This window comes from Akebia trifoliata, chromosome 3 (assembly GCF_017979445.1).
Source record: "Akebia trifoliata isolate Shusen 1 chromosome 3, ASM1797944v1, whole genome shotgun sequence".
Taxonomy (NCBI): Eukaryota; Viridiplantae; Streptophyta; class Magnoliopsida; order Ranunculales; family Lardizabalaceae; genus Akebia; species Akebia trifoliata.
The window spans coordinates 8,930,848-8,954,574 of NC_141377.1; the positions used below are offsets into that span (position 1 = coordinate 8,930,848).

General features: G+C 32.1%; 1 protein-coding gene across 1 annotated transcript; it reads left to right on the plus strand.

Moving 5' to 3' along the window:
• The first annotated feature begins 7,929 nt into the window (after positions 1–7,929).
• TT7 (Cytochrome P450 superfamily protein) lies at positions 7,930–14,103 on the plus strand. The gene is made up of 3 exons (XM_086433788.1): positions 7,930–8,420; positions 9,999–10,463; positions 13,410–14,103. The coding sequence occupies exons 1-3, from the start codon at positions 7,962–7,964 to the stop codon at positions 14,055–14,057; spliced, it is 1,572 nt and encodes a 523-aa protein (XP_086289914.1). The 5' UTR covers positions 7,930–7,961; the 3' UTR covers positions 14,058–14,103.
• Positions 14,104–23,727: the final 9,624 nt, after the last annotated feature.

Consider the following 23,727-nt stretch of genomic DNA (forward strand, 5'->3'; position numbering starts at 1 on the left):
ATTGGTCGTTTTTCTCCTTGTAAGTTTCCCACGGACGGCGCCAAATTGTAGATGCACGAAATGGCACTACACTTTCCTTCTCTTTAAGCTCGGGGGACCTGCAAAACAGCCCACTCCGACGATCAAGTTAGCCAAATTGATCAGTGTAATGTGTTTAGAGAAGAAGAATTCGAACCTCTTTTACTCATAATCTTCTTCCTTATATAGGTGCTTGACTTGTTCGTTTTCTGTGCCACCCCTTGAGGTGACTTGGGGTAGTTAGCCTACTCTCTGACATGTCAGCTGCAGGAGTTGTTGCAACTGCCCTATCACTTTTGAGAAAGTCAGATTTGGTCTGACATGACGTGGGTGGTTAGAACTGGCTGTCTATTGCAGGCTTATCTGTCAGACCTGTCATACCGACCTACGAGCTGATGGCTCAGCTCCGATCTCGGAATGCATGCATTCGTCGGGATTAATAAACCGACCCACGACCTCAAAGCATTAACCTCGGCCCCTGATCGAGCCACGTGTCCGTGCTCAAGAATTTCCCCCCACAATAGGTAAATACTATCTGGTAGATGCTGGGTACCCGCTCATGGAAGGTTATCTCGCACCTTACCGAGGTGTTCGATACCATCTACAAGACTATCGGAGGTCACGGGCAAATGGTCGACAAGAAATGTTCAATCATTTACATTCATCACTTCGGAATGTAATCGAACGAACATTTGGGGTTTTGAAGGCAAAATGGCCTATCTTGAAGATGATGCGTTCCTATAATTTGGACAAACAACGAAACATTGTCGTGGCCTGCATGGCATTGCACAATTTTATCAGAAAACATGCAATTGCCGATGAAGAATTTATTCGATTCGAGGAAGAAGGGGCAATGGAAGAGGAAGAAGACATGATCATTGATCAAGAGTATCCAGTTCCCCCATCAGTAGGTTGTTAGAGTCAACAAACAATGAAAATGCATAGGGATTCAATAGCTGATGCCATTTTTACTGGCAATCATTGATGCATTTTCATATTAATTTTTTTTTACTTTGTATTGTAATTATAAATACTGTTCTTCGATGTTGGAATTTTACTTATTATATTAACTATGATTATTATGTTTAAATGATGTCGGAATGTAAATTAGAAGTTATGTGGATGTGTTATGTATATATGATGTGATGTGGATATGTTATGTATATATGATGTAATGTGAATGTTGAATTGCGTATTATGCAGGTATTTTGTTTATCAGGAAAATTTCATATGTCCATTTTTAAGAGGAGATGCTGCCGAAATTTCTGTAGAATTATAAAATTTTCTATAATTTTTTTTTTTGAATTATAAATATTTTAAAATTAATAAAATTATTTTTAAAAGTTTTTATATAATTTTATTATATTTATATATATTTAGTGTAATTATATATTTATAAGGGTATTCTGGTAATTTTTTATGCATTTTGAGTGTTCCATCAACCTTAAGGGTATTCTGGTCATTTTACCCTAAACAGCAGATTCTAGAAGCTGTATCAAACAATAATTACCAGATTCTGGTCAACAGCACAGCACTTTCACGAAGCTGTAACAAACAAGCTTTTCAGTGTTTCAGCTTCTGACAGCAGATTCTGACAGCAGATTCTGACAGCAGAAGCTGACAGCAGATTCAGGCAGCTGAATCAAACGGGGCCTAAGACTGAAAAGCAGATTCGAGGGTTTTTAGGTAGAATTCAGAATGTCAGCAGATTCATCACTCAGCTCTCCAATGTTTACGAACCCATCTTCAAGCTTCTAAAAAATAATGAGCCAAAAATTTGGAATGAACAAATCTAAAAAGCAATCGATCAAGTTAAAGAGTACCTCTCAAATCTGCCTATCCTGGTTCCACCAACCATGGGTGAACCTCTTCTTCTGTATTTGCTAGTCATAAAAGAAGCTATGGGATGTATGTTGGCACAGTATGACAAAAACAATCGTAAAAAAATGGCTATCTACTACATCAACAAAACGATGTTGGAGTATGAAAGAAAATATTCAGGCCTAGAAAAGACCTACCTAGAACTAGTGTGGGCTACCCAAATGTTTCAGTACTACATGCTCTCTCATTCAGTTATCCTGTTGTCTCGGATGGACCCTCTCAAATACCTTTTCAAAAAATTGACACTGATACAAAGAACCACACGATATCTGTTGTTGTTATCAGAATTTAACATCACTCATGTTACTCTAAAGTCTATTAAGGGAAGAATTGTGACAGAATACTTGACAGATCACCCAGTGGTAGAAGGAATAAGACATGTTGATCAGTTTTCAGATGAGAACATCCTGCATGTTGAAGAAGAGTCACAAAATCAAACATAACAGTTATACTTCAATAGAGCCATAAATTAGAAAGAGTATGGAATAGGGGCAGTTTTGTTTTTTCTTAAAGGATGCCACATTCCAATCACTATTAAGTTAGCCTTCTTCAACACCAATAATATAGTTGAATATGAGACATACATCACTGAGCTCAAGGCCGCTTTGAATCTTGGTATCACAGAAATTGAAGTATTTTGGGATTCAACTTTGATAATATATCAGTCGTTGGAAGAATGGAAAACTAGGGACGGGAAGTGGAAGCCCTATCATGAGTTTCTGCTAAATTTGTTGAGGAAGTTTAAAACCATTTTGTTTCAACATCTTGTAGACACCCCATTTTTGCACTCGCCTGATTAATCAACTCGTCAATCCGATTGCAATGATTCCCAATGATGGATGTGTATTCCATTACTTTATTTTGTTACCAAATATGTTTCAGAAATCCGGATGAGGTATCTCGAACTGACAAAACCTTAGAAACCACGCTACGCTAGGAAAATACGACCCTAGAAACATAGAAATCATCATCTTGCAGACCAAAAAGAAACTTCACGATAAAAATCACTAAAAAATTATCAAATTACCAAAATACCCATAACCTCAAAACAACCCTAGAGCCTACGTTACGCTTAGGAAAACTCTCTCGAACACATAAAATAACAAATCGGAACCAAATAAATCATTTCACCAATTTTAACAGAATTTGACAAAATTACGAAAATGCCCCTCATAAAATTCACAATCATTTCACATAAAAATTTTCATAAATGACACAAACCAACATTCTCATTGAATTCCTTACGAAAAACCGATTCTAAAACATCCTAGAACATTAAAAATCGACTTGAAACGTGAAAAGTCCTCTCTGGGGCAAAACAGTAATTTCACAATTTTCATAATTAAAAAATTCGAAATTAATAAATAAAATATTAAATAATTAAAGTGAAACATTGATGAAATTAATTTAAAAATTTGAACCTAAAAAATCGATCAATCGGACTTTCGGGTAAAATTGTTGAGGGTTCGTGGGATATTTCTTTAAGGACCCCTCCATTTGGGGGTCCAAAGAATTAAAGAAATAATGGAAGGGGGTTCTCCAAAATTTAAAGTCAATCAAGTGAGACTAAAGTCAAAATTAAAGTCAATTAAACAAGACTGAAGTCAAAATATTAAAAGTCAATCAATTAAGACTAAAGTCAAAACATTAAAAGTCAATCAAATAAGACCAAAAGTCATAATAGAATTCTAATTAAATAATAACTCTATCTAATAGAGTTCTAACTAAAAAACAATTCTACCTAAAACAATTCTAATTAAAACACAATTCTACCTAAAACAATTTTAACTAAAACACAACTCTAATTAAAAGATCTCTAATTAAACACTAACTCTATCCAAATCAACCTTAAAAAAATTCTATAAATAGAGATGCTCATACCCTATTTTCGTATCAAATCATAAACCCTAAGAGAAGTAGGTCTAGAAGCTCCCCTAGCCCCCCATAAACCCTAGTTTTGGAGCCCCAACTCCTTACCTAACATCCCTCCTTCAATTTTAGTCTAGAAAACACCTAAAATCCCTCCAAAAACACCCTCAAATCCGCAACAAACTTGAAGAGTTCAGATCCAAAAACAAGGAGATACCTTGATCTAGGAGATCCGAAGTCAAATCCGGAGACAGAACGAAGCAAGGGAGTACAGTACAAGGAGCTATTTTTGTCAGATCTGAGGGAACAAAATCCTTGCTATCGGAAAGGTATGTAATTTTTTTATTTTTATTTAGGTTTTTAGCAATGTGATATATTTGGGAAGTAAGTAGAGACCAGCAATGGTCGGGTGGGGTTGGTACTTAACACCTTCCAACCCCGTAACATAATCCCCGGATTCAGATTTTCTGTAGTAGAGTAGTTTTTATCCATTTTAGAGTCAGTTTGGTTCCTAGACCATAATAACTAGGTGGCGACTCCCAAACCTCAAGGGTCAAAAGCGGATCCGCGCACCCCGCGGATCGAGGGCGCTTTCACATCTATCAAAGGAAAATAACATATTCGTTGATGTTCTGGCCACTCTCTCATAAATGATCCATTTACCTCCAAGCATGGAGTTAAGGCTTATCACTATCGAAGTCAAAGATAAGCCCACATATTGTTATCAAATCGACATTGCTGCTTAACTCTCTGATGGAAAGCCATGTTATACAGACATCAAAAGAGTGGAAAAATAAGAGTTTCTAGAAGAAGCATTGATGAATGAACGACAAATCCTATAGAGATTTGCATCTCAGTTCATCCTGTGCATGGAAAACTTATACAAAAGATCTCATGATGGAATCCATTAATCATGTGTTGATGAAAATCAGGTCGAATAGATAATTGTTGAACTACATTCAGGAAATTATAGACCTCACATGAGTGGGATAATGTTAGTCAGGGAGAATTTTCCAAAATTCAAAGATCTGACATTGTCAATGAGAGTTCAGGCTCGATGAATTGACAAACTTTTAGTTCGGGGAGAGTTTTATCCTTAAAAATCCGAACGTCTCGACGAATTGCTAAATCAAGTTGCAAAATGAACTATCATTAGCTTTTGTATTCAGATATCGCACTATCTACTAAAGTAGATTTGTTATCTAGTTTGCTTTAATCCTCTACCAAAGAGGGGCATCTTTAGAAATCTCATTTTTTCATTTGCCCGATTATTCAACTAGTTAACTCGATTAGGACAATTCCCAATGATGTATGAATATTTTAATATTTTTAGTTGTTACTAGATGCGTTTTCAAAGTTTAGATAAGATATTTCAAGCAAGCAAAACTTTAAAAACATTACTACGCTAGGAAAATATGATCCAATAATATAGAAATCATCATTTTCAGACAAAAAGAAGTTTTACGAAAAAAATCATTAAAAAATGATCAAATTACCAAAATACCTCTGACCTTAGAACATCCCTAGAGCCTACATTACGCTTAGAAATTTTTTTTTCGAACACATAAAATAACAAATTAAGATCAAACATACTGTTTCGTCAATTTTCATAAATTTGACAAAATTACGAAAATACCCCTCATAGGGTCCACGATCATTTCACATTAAAAACACATAAGTGACACAAACCAATACTCTAATTGAATTCCTTATGAAAAACTGATTCCAAAACATTTTAAGACATCGAAAATCAACACCTTAACGCAAAAGCCCTCTTTGAAGGCAAAACGATAATTTTTCAACCCTAAAATTTAAAATTTTGAAACTAATAATTAAAATATTAATTAATATAAAGTGAAATATTAATAAATCAAATTAAAAATTTTGAACAAATGAAATCAATTAATTAAGTCACAGGCCAAATTTTAAGTTGTAGCCCACCTGATATTTAATAAAAAAGCCCTCCATGGGGGTTCTCTAAAAATTAAAATTTTCTTTTTCTATATAAGTCAAAAAAATTCAAAATTTAAAATTTAAATAAAACCTAATTGAATCATAATCTAAATAACTTAAAAGATTAGTTAGAGATAGACTTTATCTCTAAAAGATCTAATCCAAACTCTAATCTTATCACAAAGTTCTTTAAAAAGAAACCTCAACCACCTAATTTCGGGGGTCAAGAAAAATCCTAGAAAAAAGAGATCATAACCTCTCCCAATACTTTTCAAAATCCTAAATCTGAAGTCTCAAGTCCATACCTAATCCCCAAGCCTCAATTTTCAATCTAAAAAACACCTAAAAACTCTTAAAACACTCCGAAAATAAAAAAATATTTAAGTATAGGAGAGAAAAATCTCATCTCAGATATTGAAATCAGATCTAACAATAAAAACAAAAGTGAGAAGATTCATATGCGGAACGTTCTTCGCTAGTTTCTAAGGGAATCAATCGTTACAATCACTAAAGTAAAGGAAGATATTTTTTTTGCAATGTAAAATTTTTGGAAAAAGTAGAGACCGACATTAACACCTTCCAGTCCCATAACTTGATCCCCGGACCCATAGTTTTTTTTTTCGTACTTCAGTACTTCTTATCCCTTAGAGTCATGTTTCGATTCCTACACCGTAAAACTAAGTGGCGACTCCAAAAAAATTAAAAAGTGGATCTGCACCCGTGGATTGAGGGCGCTTTCACTAGTCAATTTGAAAATGGAGTATGTCAAATATTCACTAAAACATGAAAGCATTACATGTCAAGTAAAAGAGATGGTACCTCCAAAATTTTTAGGAACAATAACTGTGAAGGACTCTTTATTGAGAATATGTATCAATTAGTTTCCTGGAAAAGAATAAGTCCCTATTAATAAAATATTCACCCATTAAGGATCTTTTGAAGAGTTGTTTTAAAAAAATACTTGAAATATCCTTTCAACAACTTTACAAGTGTTTTAATAAAAAATTATACCAAGTCAAATAAAAAATTTCACCAATTTATTTGGATTTTTGTGAAAATAATTTTTTTTATTTATTAAAATTTATTTATAAATTCAATATAATTTTATTTGACTCATTTAAGTAGATTTGCTAATTTTTTAGTTGAAACAATTCGATGAACATTCAAGTCGAGTTTTAAAATAACGTTTTAACTATTTAAAATTATTTATAGTTTTTAATAAATCTAATATAAATAAATCAAATTAATTTGGTGATGATGATAACCATACTCTTCTCCATCATTTATGTGAGTTCAAAATCACTAGTTTGGAAAGAAAAAACAAGGAATTTTTTTTTTTTCATTTAGATCATTTTTTTCATTTGTGATATAAGGGATGAATATAGTCAAAGGGCATATCATTAATTTTAAAACATAGGATTATTTCAAATATTCTCAGATAAACAAGTTTTCTTTAAACCTCAAAATTTATTGAAAAGGTAACTACGGCATTTCACTTAAAAATCATTTTTAGACTAATATTTGATAAAATGAGCACTAAAGAGTCCATGTTTTTTTTAAAGGAATTTTTTGATACATATTTTCAAAAAAAAAGTCTTAGGGGTCATTTTCCCACACTTTTTTTTTAAAGTGGACTAATTGCTTCAAAGAATTGAGTAAGGTAAGTCACTAACCAAACCTAAAAGAGGGATTATAAATCGTTGATCTTAACATTTGAACATGAATCATCGCTATCAATAATTTGATACTTGATCTAACCAATTTGAGTTTGTCATTTTATTGGGGTGATGAGACATTAAGAAAGAAAGATATTTTTTTTCTTCCATGTGGATGGTTAAGACACGCTAAAATCTCATGGAGCATTTAGAAACACATCCTTACTTAATCTTCCCTATAGGTGAACATCATGATTTAACTATGAAATCACACCATATAATAAAATCACTTATATTGTGTTTATTTGTAATATAATGGTGTGATAACCATGTTTGGGTAACATGAATACCCGGGATTAGAGTTTATATTGGTCCGTTATAAGTAAAATTTGGTGTGCGAATAGATTTTCTCTTTTACTTAACTTTCCCATCCACCAGTCTCTCTTTATGAACTGGTGAGCATGCTTTGCTACCCACCACACATTGGTGATAGGTGCCAAGAAGTCCCACATGTGTGTCCTCACTCCTTTTATATTATATATATACAAAACCCCAACCCTTCCCCTCAAAACACACACATAAAACATGACTTTTCTTGAGCTCCTGTTATTCACCTTATTCTTCGCCCTCCTCATCTTCTTCCTACTTAACCTACGCACCCTCTTCTTCCTTAACCGTCACCCCATCTCACTTCCTCCAGGCCCAAAACCATGGCCCATAATAGGAAACCTTCCTCACTTAGGACCAGTACCTCACCATTCTCTAGCTTCTATGGTCAAAACTTATGGGCCCCTCATCCATCTACGGTTAGGATCTGTCCACATGGTGGTTGCAGCATCGTCTGATGTTGCAGCTCAGTTCTTGAAGACCCATGACGCCAATTTCTCAAACCGTCCACCAAACTCTGGTGCCAAACACATAGCTTATAACTATCAGGATCTTGTTTTTGCACCCTACGGTCCAAGGTGGCGCATGCTTAGGAAGATCTGCGCTGTTCATCTCTTCTCTAATAAGGCCTTGGATGACTTCCGTCATGTCCGCCAGGTACATTAAGTATGTAAGTTTATATGTCCAAGCATGGATCCATCCATGGATGCTGTTTAAATCGAAGAATCTAAGATTTATCGAGTAATCCTGAAATTTGGTAACAATTGTGTACCCTTCATCACTTTTAAAAATTTATTTCGTTCAACAATCAAATCTTTAGAAGAAAATATTTTTAGGGACGTTAATGATGCTGGGTTTTGGTAAGAAACCCAACTAAATTTTTTCGAGTTTCTAACAGAACTTTCAGAGTTTGTCTGATGAATGACATGGATGTGTGTACTCAACATAGAGGCTTGACTCGTGATAATCTGACTTCCCCACGTGGCAAACTCAATCAATTATCAACGTGACAAGTTCGTAACCGTAGATCTGCACTCCTCAGGATACATGGTTCCCTCGAGACACGCTTCTTTATGGGGAAGTACAGCCATGTATCGCGATGAGTGCAGATCTACAGTTCCCGAACTTGTCACGTCAAGGTGGTAGATTGAGTTTGCCATGTGGGGCAGTGAGATTGTCATGATTCTGTATGCTTTGTGATAATCACACTATCCCACATGGCAAACTCAATCGATTACCTAACATTATAAGTTTGGGAACCGTACACCTGCACTCCTCGGGATACATGGTTCTCTCAAAATACATCTTTTTATGGGAAAGTGTGGCCATGTATCCCCGAGGAGCACAAATCTACAATTCCGGAAACTTGTCACGTCAGAGTAGTCCATTGAGTTTGCCACGTGGGGGGTCAGATTATCATGATTCTATTTGAAGGATGGTTACACGTGTGTATTTGAAAGAGTGCTGATAATTTGATGGACTTTTGACGCATGCACCTGACAAACGTTGATGTGGAAGCACATATCTTTAAAAAAAAAAAAAAAAAGAGTTTATCTCTCCTGCCTACAGTGAAACTTTCAAATCCGATCATCTTATGACATTCAAAATCATGATCCGATGGAATGGGGTTGTAGAGGATAAAATTATATGAACTTTAAATAATAATAAATAAATAAAAAGTTATTATTCACCGTTGAATTTTATTTTTAAATTTAGGTGTTTGGTAGCCATCCATTTTAAATACCTTGGATCAAGCTCGAAAAATAATTTTTTTAAATTTTTCCTTGTTTCTAACATGAATATTTTCATAAAATCTAGATGGCTGTGTTGTTGGATTATCAATGTGGGCCCACTAATCTTTGTAAGATTTGAAATCTAAAAAAATAAATATGTAAGAAGAGAACGGCAAGAGAGAGAAACTCTCTCTCTCTCTCTCTTTTTAGTAAATTATATGCTTCCACGTCACCGTGCATTAGGTGCCAAAAGTCCGTCAAATTATCAGCACTCTATTTGAAAGTCAATATTTGAAAATGATTCTAACCATCAGATGTACACCTTTATCTACTCTCTAGATTTGTTCAACACTAAATAAGTGCACTATAATCAGAAGTAGTTGGCACAGATAAATAAGAATCTACATCTAACAATTCCGAGACCGACAAATGAGTTGACCGACAAACCCAATAAATTGACCATCACCAAACAATAATAATGTTTCGATGTATGTACATGCAGGAGGAGGTTGATGTGTTGACGCAGGCCCTGGCTCGATCAGGCCCGGGCCCACTAAACTTAGGGCAGTTGCTTAACGTGTGTACTACAAATGCACTAGCGAGGGTGATATTGGGTAGGAGAGTGTTTGGAAATGGTGATGATGGTAATGGGACCCACAAATCAGAGGAGTTTAAAGAGATGGTAGTGGAGCTGATGGTGTTAGCTGGAGTATTCAACATTGGTGATTTTGTTCCTGCTCTAGAGTGGTTGGACCTACAAGGTGTAGCTACCAAGATGAAGAAACTGCATAAAAGATTTGATGATTTCTTAAATGTGATCATCGAAGAACATAAGATCAACGGTTCTGATGGTCATGGGATCCATAGCCACAATGATTTGTTGAGTACGATGATTGGGTTGAAGGACGATGATGCGGACGGCGAAGGAGGGAAAATTACGGACACTGACATTAAAGCCTTGCTTCTGGTATTTTTCATCTCTCTCCAAATTTTATATATATTCTAAGCAAGCAAAGTATGTTAAATAAAAATAAACGTGACTACTGATCTTCAAGAAAATATTCCTATAAAAACAAAAAGATTCCTTACTAACTTAGTAAGATTTCAAATCTTAGCTTTTAAATTTCATTGAAAAACTTAAATAAAAAAAATTTGGGGTTTGATCCAAGTTTGAAACACCAAAATTTAAACTTAAAATTTAGCACTAAAAAATAATAATTATTTTTTTTAGTTCAAAATTTTTTTCTTCTGCATCTTTCTGAGTTAAACGAGCCTTAGTAAGATTAGAAATCTTACTAAGTTACTAAGGCTAGCCTTTACATGTATTTATTTATGATCACTTTCAGGATCAAGAGTATATTAATCCAAGAAACAAACATCTGTCACTTTCATAGTCTTTCAAAAACTAGAAGCATGAGAGAGAATCAAAATAAAATTAAAAACCTTAACATTGAAGTCGTACAACTTATGAGAGAACCTAAAGAAATCAATTTATTTTTTATTTTTTATTTTATTTTAAATACTGAACTGGAAGTGCTCACAAATAAATACATGTACCCCCAAGATAATAAAAAAAAAAAGCTATGCTTCTCAGCATACTGTTAAGAACAACTGTTTTATTTTGCATATAAAAAAAAAAAAAAAAAAAAAACTGTTTTATTTTGTCTAAAAAAATCTAGAAACCAAAAATTGAAACGGCTTTGTCCTTTTATTGACTTTAATGTCGAGGTCTATTAACCAAGTATCCTCACGAGCAACGTAGGCACACCGACAAATCCATACGTCAATCTCAAACTTTGAATAGTTTAGATACCACTCATACTAATTTGAAAGCCAGGTGGAAGTTTGATTACCCAACTTTGAAGCTATTTATGCAGAAATCTTACATCACGAATTTTTTGAATTTGAAAAAAATTACTTAAGCAACCTTAATTTATAGGGAAGGAGTCAGGATTTTCTTGTAGTGGGGACAAACTATGATTAATGTATGATTGAGGAATTTGAAGATGAATGATTTTAGAGAGACATTCAGAGGTTTTTTATTAGAAATTGAAGATATTTATTTCATTTTCAATTAACATATGAGAAGATCCAGTCAAAAAATTAAAGAGTCCAGGGGGTGGGTTCAAAAATTGATGGTGTGGGGGTAAATAGGGAGAGAGGTGAGGGAGTAAGGACAAATAGGGCCTATAATTAATTGAAAATATAGGAGTGTCTCAAAGTTCTGTGGGGGCAATTGCCCTCACTAGTTCCGCCCAACTAATCTAACTATTTCTTACTTCAATATACCCCTTATCTTTTGGTCATGTGTTAATAATTTGGTTAGTAAACTTTTCTCCCTTAACCCCTCTTTTCGATAATTGAGATTGATGATTCAAATTATCAAGATCAATAATTCAAATCATTGACATCAACTTTTACTCCAATCTTCAATCTAGACATTTAACATGAATCGTTGAGATCAACGATTTCAATTATTAATCTCGATAATTTGAATATCAATCTTCAAAATTTGAGCTTCCCATTTTTCAAAGGTGAGGTACTTTACTACGAATAGAAGATTTTTTACTAATTGGGTTGTTAAGATACTGCCTAGAAGTTTATGAAGCATTTAGAAATACATCCCTATCGAAGGTCTATTAAGTAATTTTCCCTTTGAACTTTCTTTATTGTTTCTCTTGGATTGATGGTTACGCCTCGAAATCTAGAGTCCTTCCTTAAATACAAGTGGAGTCAGCGTCATGTGAGCCCCTCCTCGTGGTGTACCTCTGTACAGCTGATTATGTTGTTTTTGTCAGATGTGGCTCACTCAGGATCCGATTGGGTCATTTGGATCCAATCCAATCAAACCCAATCCATCTTGCTTGAGTGAGAGTAAGAAGCTTCCTCCATGAACGTAAGATGTAATGCCTAGGGATTGGGGGTGGATTATTAGTTGAGGTACAAAATGGGAACATTTATAATGACAAATCTCATGCTTTGAAAAACTGGGGGGAGCAAGTGTCTGATAGTGTGAGTATAGGGTGGATGTAGAGATGTCTATCATTAGAATTTAGAATTAATCATGATAATTTGACTTACCCACGTGGCATATTCAATTGACACTCCAGACGTGACAAGTTCAAAAATCGTAGATTTACTCTTCTTAAGATACAAAACCACACCTTTTTATGGGAAATTGTAATTTTGTATATTGAAGATAGTAAATCTACGACTCCCAAGCCTGTCATGTCAGGGGGTATCAACTGAGTATACCACGTGGGTAAGTCAAATTATCATGATTTATTTACAATTATAGTTTGGGAACATGAAAATTTTCTCACGATTGAGCGCAACAAGACATAAAGGAGAAAAAAAAAATCTCACACAAATAATAGAGTAAATTTACTAGATTCGACAATAATACCTACATCCACAAAAGTGAGTATGCCTAATATTAGGGATTTGATATTTTATTTAATTGAAAAGTGATTTTATAAAATTTTCTTTTAACATCAAAGCCTCTTTAGTAGTTATCAAAATGATATCCCGAAGAAGTAATTAGATGAAAGTTGGTATTATTGTGCATTTCAAAGTGTGGACTTACAAATCTAATAGAAATATTTTTACTAGAGTGAATTACTATTTCGTGAGCTGAAAATGAGTTATTTACGATTTTTGATTCATTGTTCAATTTAATTACCAAAATGTGAACAATTGACTATTTCTTATATTTAAAGCGAAATTGTCACTTTAAACCTGTGAAATAGTAATTTTAAAAACCCTAAATTCATTATTATTCACGTTTTGATAATTAAAATGAACAGTGAGCCAGAATCATAAATTCTTCAAAAGGTAATCAATTTTTAATAAATATCTTTTTAGTCCCTAATAATGTCCTAATTCTAATATTTCTATATTTCCCACATTGTAGAATTTATTTGTAGCTGGCACGGACACATCATCAAGCACCGTGGAGTGGGCCCTAGCGGAACTCATAAGCCACCCCAACATCCTTGCTCGAGCCCAACAAGAACTCGACTCGGTTGTAGGGAAGAATCGGCTAGTGACCGAGTCAGATATTAGCCAACTCACCTACTTGCAAGCCATCATCAAGGAAACGTTTCGACTCCACCCATCAACCCCACTCTCCCTACCTCGAATGGCTACCAAAAGCTGTGAAATCAACGGTTACATAATTCCCGAGAACTCCACTCTTCTAGTTAACGTATGGGCTATTGGACGTGACCCAAAAGTATGGCCCGAACCACTCGAATTCCGACCCGAACGATTTCTACCCGGTAGCGAACAAGCCCATATTGATGTCCGAGGCAATGATTTCGAAGTCATACCTTTTGGTGCAGGGCGTAGGATATGTGCTGGGATGAGTTTGGGCATTCGCATGGTCCAATTCTTGACTGCAAGATTGGTCCACGCATTTGACTGGGTCCTACCAGAAGACCAGAAGGCAGAGAAGTTGAACATGGAAGAATCGTATGGACTTACCTTGCAAAGAGCTGCACCATTAATGGTCCATCCACGTTGTAGGTTGGATTCCCACGTGTACCGTACGGTCACTTAGAAGTTAGAACTCAATCAAATTTTAATAAAACTATTTCTTTTTCATATATTGTATCATCTTATATAAAGGGTAAATCACCATTTCATGATCCCAATATGCCGAAATTCCAATTTCAACTAACTGTTCATTTTAATTCCCAAAACATCAACGTGTGATATCTTAGAATAATTTCAAATGACGATCTCAATGGTGTTTTGTTCCAAAGTGACAATCTCGCTGAAAGTAACAAACGTACGAGATCCTCACTTTTAAAACCAATGAAATTGTCATTGTAAAAGAAAGAAAAAAATCAATGAGATTATCACTTTAGAACTGTGAGATCGTCACTTGAAAACCTACCATCTTGCAAGTTTACATTTTGGGAATTACAATGAATAGTGACATGAAATTGGAATTTAGTCAATGAAATTGTCACAATGGTGTTTTTTTTTTCTTTTTGGTTTAATTTAGATTTTGGTTCCGATTTTGGATTTTGGTTAAGATAAAGTTGAATAAACTCTTATAAAGTATACATTATACATATGTAACGCTATATAATTTATATAAACTATATAACATTATAACTTATATAAACTATATAAATAATTTGTATAAATTAAATATTTAAATTATATAACTTATATAGTTTATATTTATATAATTTATATAATCTATATAAATAACTTATATAAATTAAACATTTAAACTATAAAATTTATATAAACTATATAACTTATATAATAAATAAATAAAAAGATAACATAAAATGAATCAAAAACACCAATCATACTTTTATTAATACAAATGTAAAATTATATCAAGACAAAGTGCATTATATTATTTGCAAAACTAAATTGTTAAAAGGGGAGGTACTCCATCACAATGGTATGAGTACATGTCAATTAGGTTGACAATCACTCATCTATCTATCATATGCACAACTCTACCCTAAAAATAAAAATTTTAAATTTTAAATTTCAAATTGTTCAAATATTTCTTCTAATTATTTTTTACTTTCCCCTTTTTTGTTTTTCACTCTCAGCCTCCCACCAATTTTTTAAACAAATTAGAGTCTCCACTTTCTTCGAAATTAGATGACCTTTATATGGAGTTAAAACTCTTTCTTCCACATTAAAAGTTTATTCAGAAGCAACTGTAGAAACAAGAATTGTTAGTAAATTAAATGTCATTATAGATAGCACACAATATTGCATCCCCCTTTCACCAATCTAATACATTATATGTACTCCCATCCTAAATTTCTATGGGATTAGAATCTCAATAATATTGTAATTTCGATATTGGAATATTTTGAAAATTAATTATAGGTGTGTTCGTTAATAATCTTTGAAAAGTAAGTTTAAAACCACTAGTTGGTGATGGCGGTGCTAAATTATTTATACTTAATTTGATTTCATAAAATCTATAAAGATTAAATAATTTTTTTAAATTTTAACTAATTATATTTCAACATCAATTTTAAGATTTAAACTCCAAATAATTTGTAAAACTTTATACTTTATACCTAAAATCCATAATTGAAGCAAATGCCAAATTTACAAGAATTGAACCCCCAATATTTATTAAAAATTTTCAATCATTTTAAATATATTTGGATTATGAGAATTAGGATTTAAAAGATCTTTAATTGAACCTACTTGTAAACAAAATTCGATGGATATAACATATTTTACTCTTGAAAAAGCAACGATTGTTCTAACAATCAATTGAAATAAATTACAAATATTTTATGCATTTTCCCAATCTTCGTCATTTATTTGTATTTTACTACATAATTCAAATAATAAAACATTAAATTGGATTTTTATTAGGAATTATTATTTTTTAACATAATATAGGTGGCATTCCACCTGTGTGGTACATCTAATGTTAATCTAGTAAGTTTTAATTGACTTAAAGTACAAAGTTCATTAAATATTTGTTGTTTAACATATGATAATCTAATAAGACTAATAACTTTCCTAATATTATCGATTATTTTACCTATATATGAAACATTGGATTGCATAATTAAATTTAAAATATGCGGGACACAACAAACATGAAATATATCTTTTAATATTTGTTCATTTAATAAATAATATTTAAGAAAATATACAACTACACCATCATTTTTTTTGCACTATCTAAAATAATTGTAAAATTTTAATTAGAAATTTCATAATATCTTATAATATTATTCTTAATTTCACCAATTACACCCACTATATTTTAAAGATAATAATGTCAAAGATATTTATTCATTTATGAATAATTAATTCATGATCAAGAAAATGTGCCATAACACATATATATAGTACATTTTGATCGGAATGGGCACATTTGAAAATACTTTTAATTTCTAATTTTTTTTATTTAAATATTTTCATTGCATCTCTTTTTAAAGTATTTCTAGAAATACCTCCATAATTTGAAAAATAAGTTTTTGAATATATTCTTTAAAATTCTCTTTTTCAACAATTAAAATGGTATTTTGCCTTGATAAATTTTTTTACTGTTTCAAATTGTGCTACATCTTCTTCCCTAACAATTTTTTTATTTCTGGCCTAATAAATATTTTTTATCATTTCGAATAATACCACATGCTTATTACCCGCACTTGATTGACTAAATAAATTTTGACTAAGATCAGGTTGATGCCTTTTTAAATATATTTTTCCAAAATATTTTTTCATTGAATTAGTTTCAGTCCCGGTACTTGAATAAACTAAAGATTTACGGCAATAATTACATTTAACTTTTTTCAAAATTAGATCCATTGGAATTTAAACTCCCTACTAACGTAAAATTGTTTTAAGCCATAGATCGTTGACTTTTTCTTTTTTGGAGGGTGGCTGGAAGATTCCGATTCATTACTAGCTTCCTCTCCAATATTTGCGAAGGAATCAATTTCATTTGTTCCAATTATCAATCTAGATTTTTAATATGAATTATCAAGATGAACGATTTGAATCATTAATCCCAATCATTTGAATCTCAATCTCGACAATTTGAATTTTAGTCGTGATAAACTGACGTTTTTTGTATGCTCCATGATGTGGCAGTGCATAGAATCATAGATCTTTTTCTTTGAGATACACAAGGAAAAAGATATATGATTGATTCTATACGCTATCACATTACAGAGTGTATAAAGAACATCCGGTTTTATTAATGGGTTAGGATTAGTGGACTCCTAAGAGTTACTCGTGAAAAAAACAAAACACATGATCCCAACCCTTTAAAAGCAAGATCCAGTGATTGAGATTTATGAGTATCTTCATAACATAAATCTTAAAAATACTTATCTCGAGGATAAATCTCAATCATTGAATTTTGCATGATTTATTTTTAGGAGTTAAGGGATCCTGACCCATTATTAATTTACCAGCCAAAAAACTTAGGTGAATTTAGAAACACGCTCTAATCAGTACAATTGGAGTCCAGCTTCATGTGACCCCTCGTAGTGTGTACCACTGTACAGCTAATTATGATGTTTTTATTAGATGTGACTGACTTATGATCCTATTGGGTCGAATGGATCAGATTGGATCCGATCCAATCCAATCAAACCCAATCCATGTTGTTTGAGTAAGAAGAACGCTCTATGGCCGTCAGATGTAATGCCTAGGGATTGAGGGGTGGATTAATAGTCGAGGTAAAAAAGAGAACATGTTAGTGACAAATCTCATGCTTTGCAAAACTTGGAATTACATGTGTGAGTATGGGGTTGATGGAAAAATGTTTGTCACTAGAATTAGAATCTTGTTGGAGTGACATTAAAATTGACATTGTTTCACATTGCTGACGTGGAATAGTGCATAGAATCATAAATACATCAGACTCGTATCTCGATGAAAAGTATTTATAATTCTTTGCACACATCCATGTTAGTAATGTGTGAAATAATGTTATTTTTATTGTCACTCCAGCATTCTCCTTAGAATTATGGGAAAATGAGCCATAGGTCTAATCTTTGAGAATTTATACTAAACAATCTCTTAATAAAAATATGGACCATTAAAAGCCAACTTTCCAAAACATAGGGATATCAAACCTGGAGGGCAGATGTGAGACAATTACTTATGTTTTGGCTTTGAATGATTTTTAGAAGTGTGATCCTGATTTTTTTATTAAGAAATATTTCAAAAGGTCCTTAAAAGTCTAATATTTTAAAAATAATATCTTAAATAAATCATATTTTCAATTAGGAGTCTGTGTGGTAAATGTTTTTAAAAATTAGTCTTGCACAATCATTTTCCCTACAATTATTGTTCCAAAAGAATGGAAGTATTGTCATGATGGAGTACAATAAGACACAAAGGACAAAAACCCAAACTACATAGATAAGAGAGTATATTTACATGATTCGACAATAAAGCCTAGATCCTTAGATGGACTTAAATTTTTTTACAACAAATACATAAAAGAAGCATTGACTTTGAAACCCAACTCTCACTTGTACATCCATTCTCTCTCATATAATTCACATCCTAAAAAAATATCCCACTCTAGAATCCTTTATGAACTTTCTCTATCTTATCGACTTTATTGATCTCGACAACTTGAATTTTGATTTAAGATTTAGATATTTCAAAAATCTTCAAATCTTAGATACGATATGAATTTCTTTCAAATAATTTCGAATTTTTTTTCTTAAAATTTGGATTTATTAAAAAATTTCACATGTATAATCAAAGTTCATATATCCACTACATCTCAACAAGTATTCTAACCACCATATATATATCACCACCCAATGTTGTAATATAGATAATAACTAGATATTATTTTATTACAATCATAGTATAACATAAACACAGTAATAAGTACAATCCAAAAGCGTAATATACATCAATTGCGCATATCCCACATCGATTACCAATTATCCACATCATAAACACTAACTCTCACTTTCTGAAAATATATATGTTAGAAGACATAACACACGTGGTGCTAATATATACAAGGAAATCCAAAATCATACAAAATAGTTCCACCTAAACTCTAATCTCAATTCACATATAACAAAAGTAGTGATCATCATCACGATCCTGTAATCCCTCTATATAATGTTTCTCATTAAGAATAAATATTTCAATAGTTAGGACATCTATAATGTTTTGTTGGTAGAGTAAATAACGAGAATTACTAAATAGTAAACTCGCATTTCAAATTAATAGTCCTAACATGAATGACTGAAACAAGTTAATCTATTATAAATAATGTAACTTCTTAAATAAATACACAAAATAAACAAAACTAAAAACATTCTAATTATTAATAAAATATCTCTCATCTCATAATAAAATAACATATACATAAATATATTATAAGTATATCAACCATGATAGTGTATTTGATAAGAATGACGAGGTTCATGACTGATACAAAAGTATCGATCTGTATATCGAAGAAATTTACAAACATCTCAAGTTGAGTTTATGTATTTTTTAACATGCTAATTATTAAAAGTGTCTTTTTTGAATTATTTCTTCATTTTTTTTTTTTTTGAGAAAATCTTCAATTAGGAGATAACATTTCTTCAAACCATCACGCATAAACTTGCAAAGCTCCTTAAATTCATTATCCATTGACTCAATTTCCATGTAAGAATTACCATTCTGATACTAATTTTTATGTGCCTACTTGATCAAATCGTTAAAAAAAAAGGAAAATATAGAAATTGATCTTGTTTGAAGGAGATCAAACCTCCTAAGCCACCAATTCGAAATGGTGAATCTCCAAATCCCAAAGGACTTTTAATAATATTCTCTGCATATTTTCATTAAGATTATAATGAACTTAAATACAAGAGAAAATAAAACTATCCATTTTTCCACTATTACACTAACTACTCTTAAAAAAAACACACCCTCCTTCATTAGCAGCTCCTCAATTTATAATTACAACCTCCAAAAGCTAGATGACTCTTGAAGACTTCTTTTACTGGACTCTAGACTATTCCAACAACCTCTTACGGAATAAACTTGTTCAAATAAAACAACTTCCTACTAACTTATTCAAATAAAATAGAACACTATTTTAGGACTTTAACAAAAGAAAAATAAAATAGGACTCTATCATTCCTCCCTCCTTGGACAAACCTGGTCTACAAAGTTGGTATTAGGAAACGTCTCTTCAATTAGAGAGTATCGTTCCCAAGTTGCATCAGCTTCAGTGGCTCTTTGTCATTGGATTAGTACTTCAACATCTGCAACATTTCCTCTCTTCACTAATCATCTTACCAAAATTACATTAGGGTAGAGATGTCACGATCCATCTTCAATGAATGGGACTGTTATTGTCCTTCCCATAGAAATTAATATTTTTATACTCTCCTTAGCTTGTAGGCAAGTAAAGAGATTGAACCCAAGATAAAATGGGGATGCTACCAAATTAGCAAAAATGAAGTTAATCTAAGTTACAAATTTAAAATCTATTTTTGTATTTTTGTGAAACAAAATGAAGAGTAAATGTTGTTGGAAGATAATGCAATAGAAATGAAATTTATACTAAAAAATAATATAATAAAGTCATTAGTGATTAAAGTAACCTAAAATTAACAAATAAAATTATATTTAAGTATATCCTTCTTTGTACTCAACCTCAAGGGTTTGGTGTGAGCTCCTTGGGTTGGAAGGTATGGCATGAAGCTTAAAATAATATTAGAGTTAGGATTCTTTTATTCACTAATATGTGAAGTCCCTACTATCAAATATCTAGATTAAATATGTTTTATCTTAATCTCGTCTAAGTGTAAAACATTTAAGTTAAGCATATAAGGTGTAGAGTTTCATCTAAAGCTTTGATCTATTGGAATTGGATAAAACCTTGAAGAGAACCTTAAAATCATATAGAACATAGAAGAATAAAGACATAAACACATAATTAAAAACTTGTTCCTAGGATTCCTCTACTCACTAATGGAGGGAGTTTAGCCTATGGTCATTTTAAGGATACAAGAAGAAGTATTGAAACAAACACTTGTATTCATATGGTAACCAATGTACACTATCTCCTTCTTGAGAAATTATAAAAAATTACTAAAATAAAACCTATCTAAAAAATAGAAAATTATAGAGAAAATGCCAAGGGCATTTGGGGAAAGAAGATAGAAGGAACGATGACCCAAAGACTTTTTCCTAATTGAAAAAATGATTTATTTAAAGATTTGAGGTGCTCTAGAAGGATCTAAAAATAACCGACATTACTCTTGCGTATAATCTCACGTGCGAAGCATTTTTAGGGCGTTCCATTCGAAAAAAAACTGTGCCACATTGGTCTGAAGACATCTTAATCTCCAATTTTGCATAGAAGTTTGATTGGTCTTCTAGATTGCAATGCTTTATTGATTGATTGATTTGGTGTTCATCTTAACAATTTGATCATGGACCTGTATAGTACACACACGTGATCAGTTTTTCAATAAATACATTTATTTTGTATAATTAAGCTTAATTCGCATGGTATAACATGATATGATAAATTGAGGCTTAACACACTTATTTACCTAATCTAATGAAATAAGGATAGAAATCGAGATAAATGCTTGGGAAAAGAGCAGATAAATCAGTGTTTTAAGACACTGATCACATCCCCAAACTTATTTTTTCTCTAGTCCCTTAGAAAATAATTTTACCATTTTTTGCAGGCATCTCGACTGCATTTAGCGAATGTAGGAAGCCCTTAAACCGTTATATTACCCCTAGTGGACGAGTTTGACTCATTAGGATTTTTAGAGAATATACCCACAAAATTCAAAATAACTTTAATAGTAATAATGGTCAAAATCAACACTTATATTTAAAAATACAAGTTCTTTTAAGATTTGTCAATCATTTGAAAGTAATACTTGGTATGGAGTTTTAATTCTTATTTTTTTATGACAAAACTTACACTTAAATTGACATTTAAGAGATAATGATTCTAACTTAAAAACTTTAGAGAATCAATTTCTTAGAGTGAAGTTCAACCTTTTAACTAATCCAAAATAATTAGATCATTAAGGTTTAATTATAAACTTAGCATCATGTCTGGGGTAGTGAGAAGTATGGATATTTACTTTAATACTTTTAAGGGACTTTATCTATGATATTCCAGCGTATTCAGGTTTTTTTACTTAATGACTTTCACTCTACTGAAATTTAAAATTTTTCTACTTTAATTCTTTTGAATCTTTATTTCTTTTTCTCTTAGAGGGATATTTTTCTTTTTTTTACTCTTTTCTTTTTTCTTGCTCTTTTTTACTCTTTTTTTCATTATTTTTCTAAGAAAGTAGGCAATCATTTTCAAGGTACTCAATCTAATTCAATGGTTGTTATTTAAGACATATTTAACCTAGTTATATCTTTCTTCTAATCAACCAACCAAATGAACAAGGAAGTCAAAGTTCATTAAATTTGATTTTTCCTTATACTCTAGATAGAAAAAAGGTAAAAAATTTACCCAATTTAACTTCGAATTTTGGTAACCTTATTAAAAGTAACTATGAACAAAAGGTAATTTTTTCTAATTTTTGCTTAAGAAAAACACGAATGAAAACTCCAGATCAAATCTTCCAACCAAAGACTAATTTAGTGTTTTTAACTAAGTGCTTAAAGATACAAGCTAAGATCTTAAACAAAATACAACAAAGTTGCCAAAATATTTTTCACATTTTTTCAAAATTTTTAAAATTTTGTGATTTTTGAATAGAAAATAAAAGAAAATAGGTGGAAATCCAACCCTACACCCCCAAACTTAAACATAATATTGTCTTCAATATTTTAGTATGCATATACAAACTGAAATTGACAAAAGGAAACAAAGTGAGTTGGATAGCACCTGAAATGATCCTACAATCTTGTGATATTAACACAATGTCCTCTGAAATGAGATAACATACCACTCACCATTGTCGCAGCGTCAATTGTATTTGATGTATTAATTGTGATCATATTGTATGATTCCAGAAGCAGCATAAACGATATTGTGATCATAGTCTAGGTAATTGGTTCCTAAGTTATGTTGGAAAAATACATACCAGTATTTTCAACCTATATTGTGTAAACTAGTACAAGACAAAATAACTACGAAAAAGAAAATGAATATTACAAAAAAAATTATTTTTGAAACAAAACGTGGATAGTACAACATTCAAATAAACACAAAACTACTTAACAATGTAAATTTTAATAAAAATCCTAATATAATACTAAAAATTCTTTATTAAACATCTAATGAAACGTCTAATCCCTATGAGTTATACCTCTAACAGTGTTTATCTCAAACTCTTACACCCTCTTGTATTGTTCAGTCATATCGAATCGTCGCTCCAATGCCTTCTACCATTTATACATCTCACCCATCCCCTTGAAAATTTTTGTAATACTTTTTGGCAGGGACGTGGTTTGACATCATCCAAGAAAGATGTGTCTTCAAAATCTAGGCTAGATGATCTACCTTCACTTGCTCCGACCTCATCAAACTCTTGTCCTAGGCGTTCATAACCATGAGGGCATTCATGCCTTTCAAAGTGCTCAGGTATCGATTGCCACAAATCCAGGGCTCATTCTGTGAAAAATAGTCCACCATTGAATTCTAAAAGTTGGGTCATCTCGCCTTGGGATACTAAAACTGCCATTGACACTCCCATATGCCTCTCAAGAATCTGACAGACTAATGTGAAAAAACTAATGAGCACTTTTGG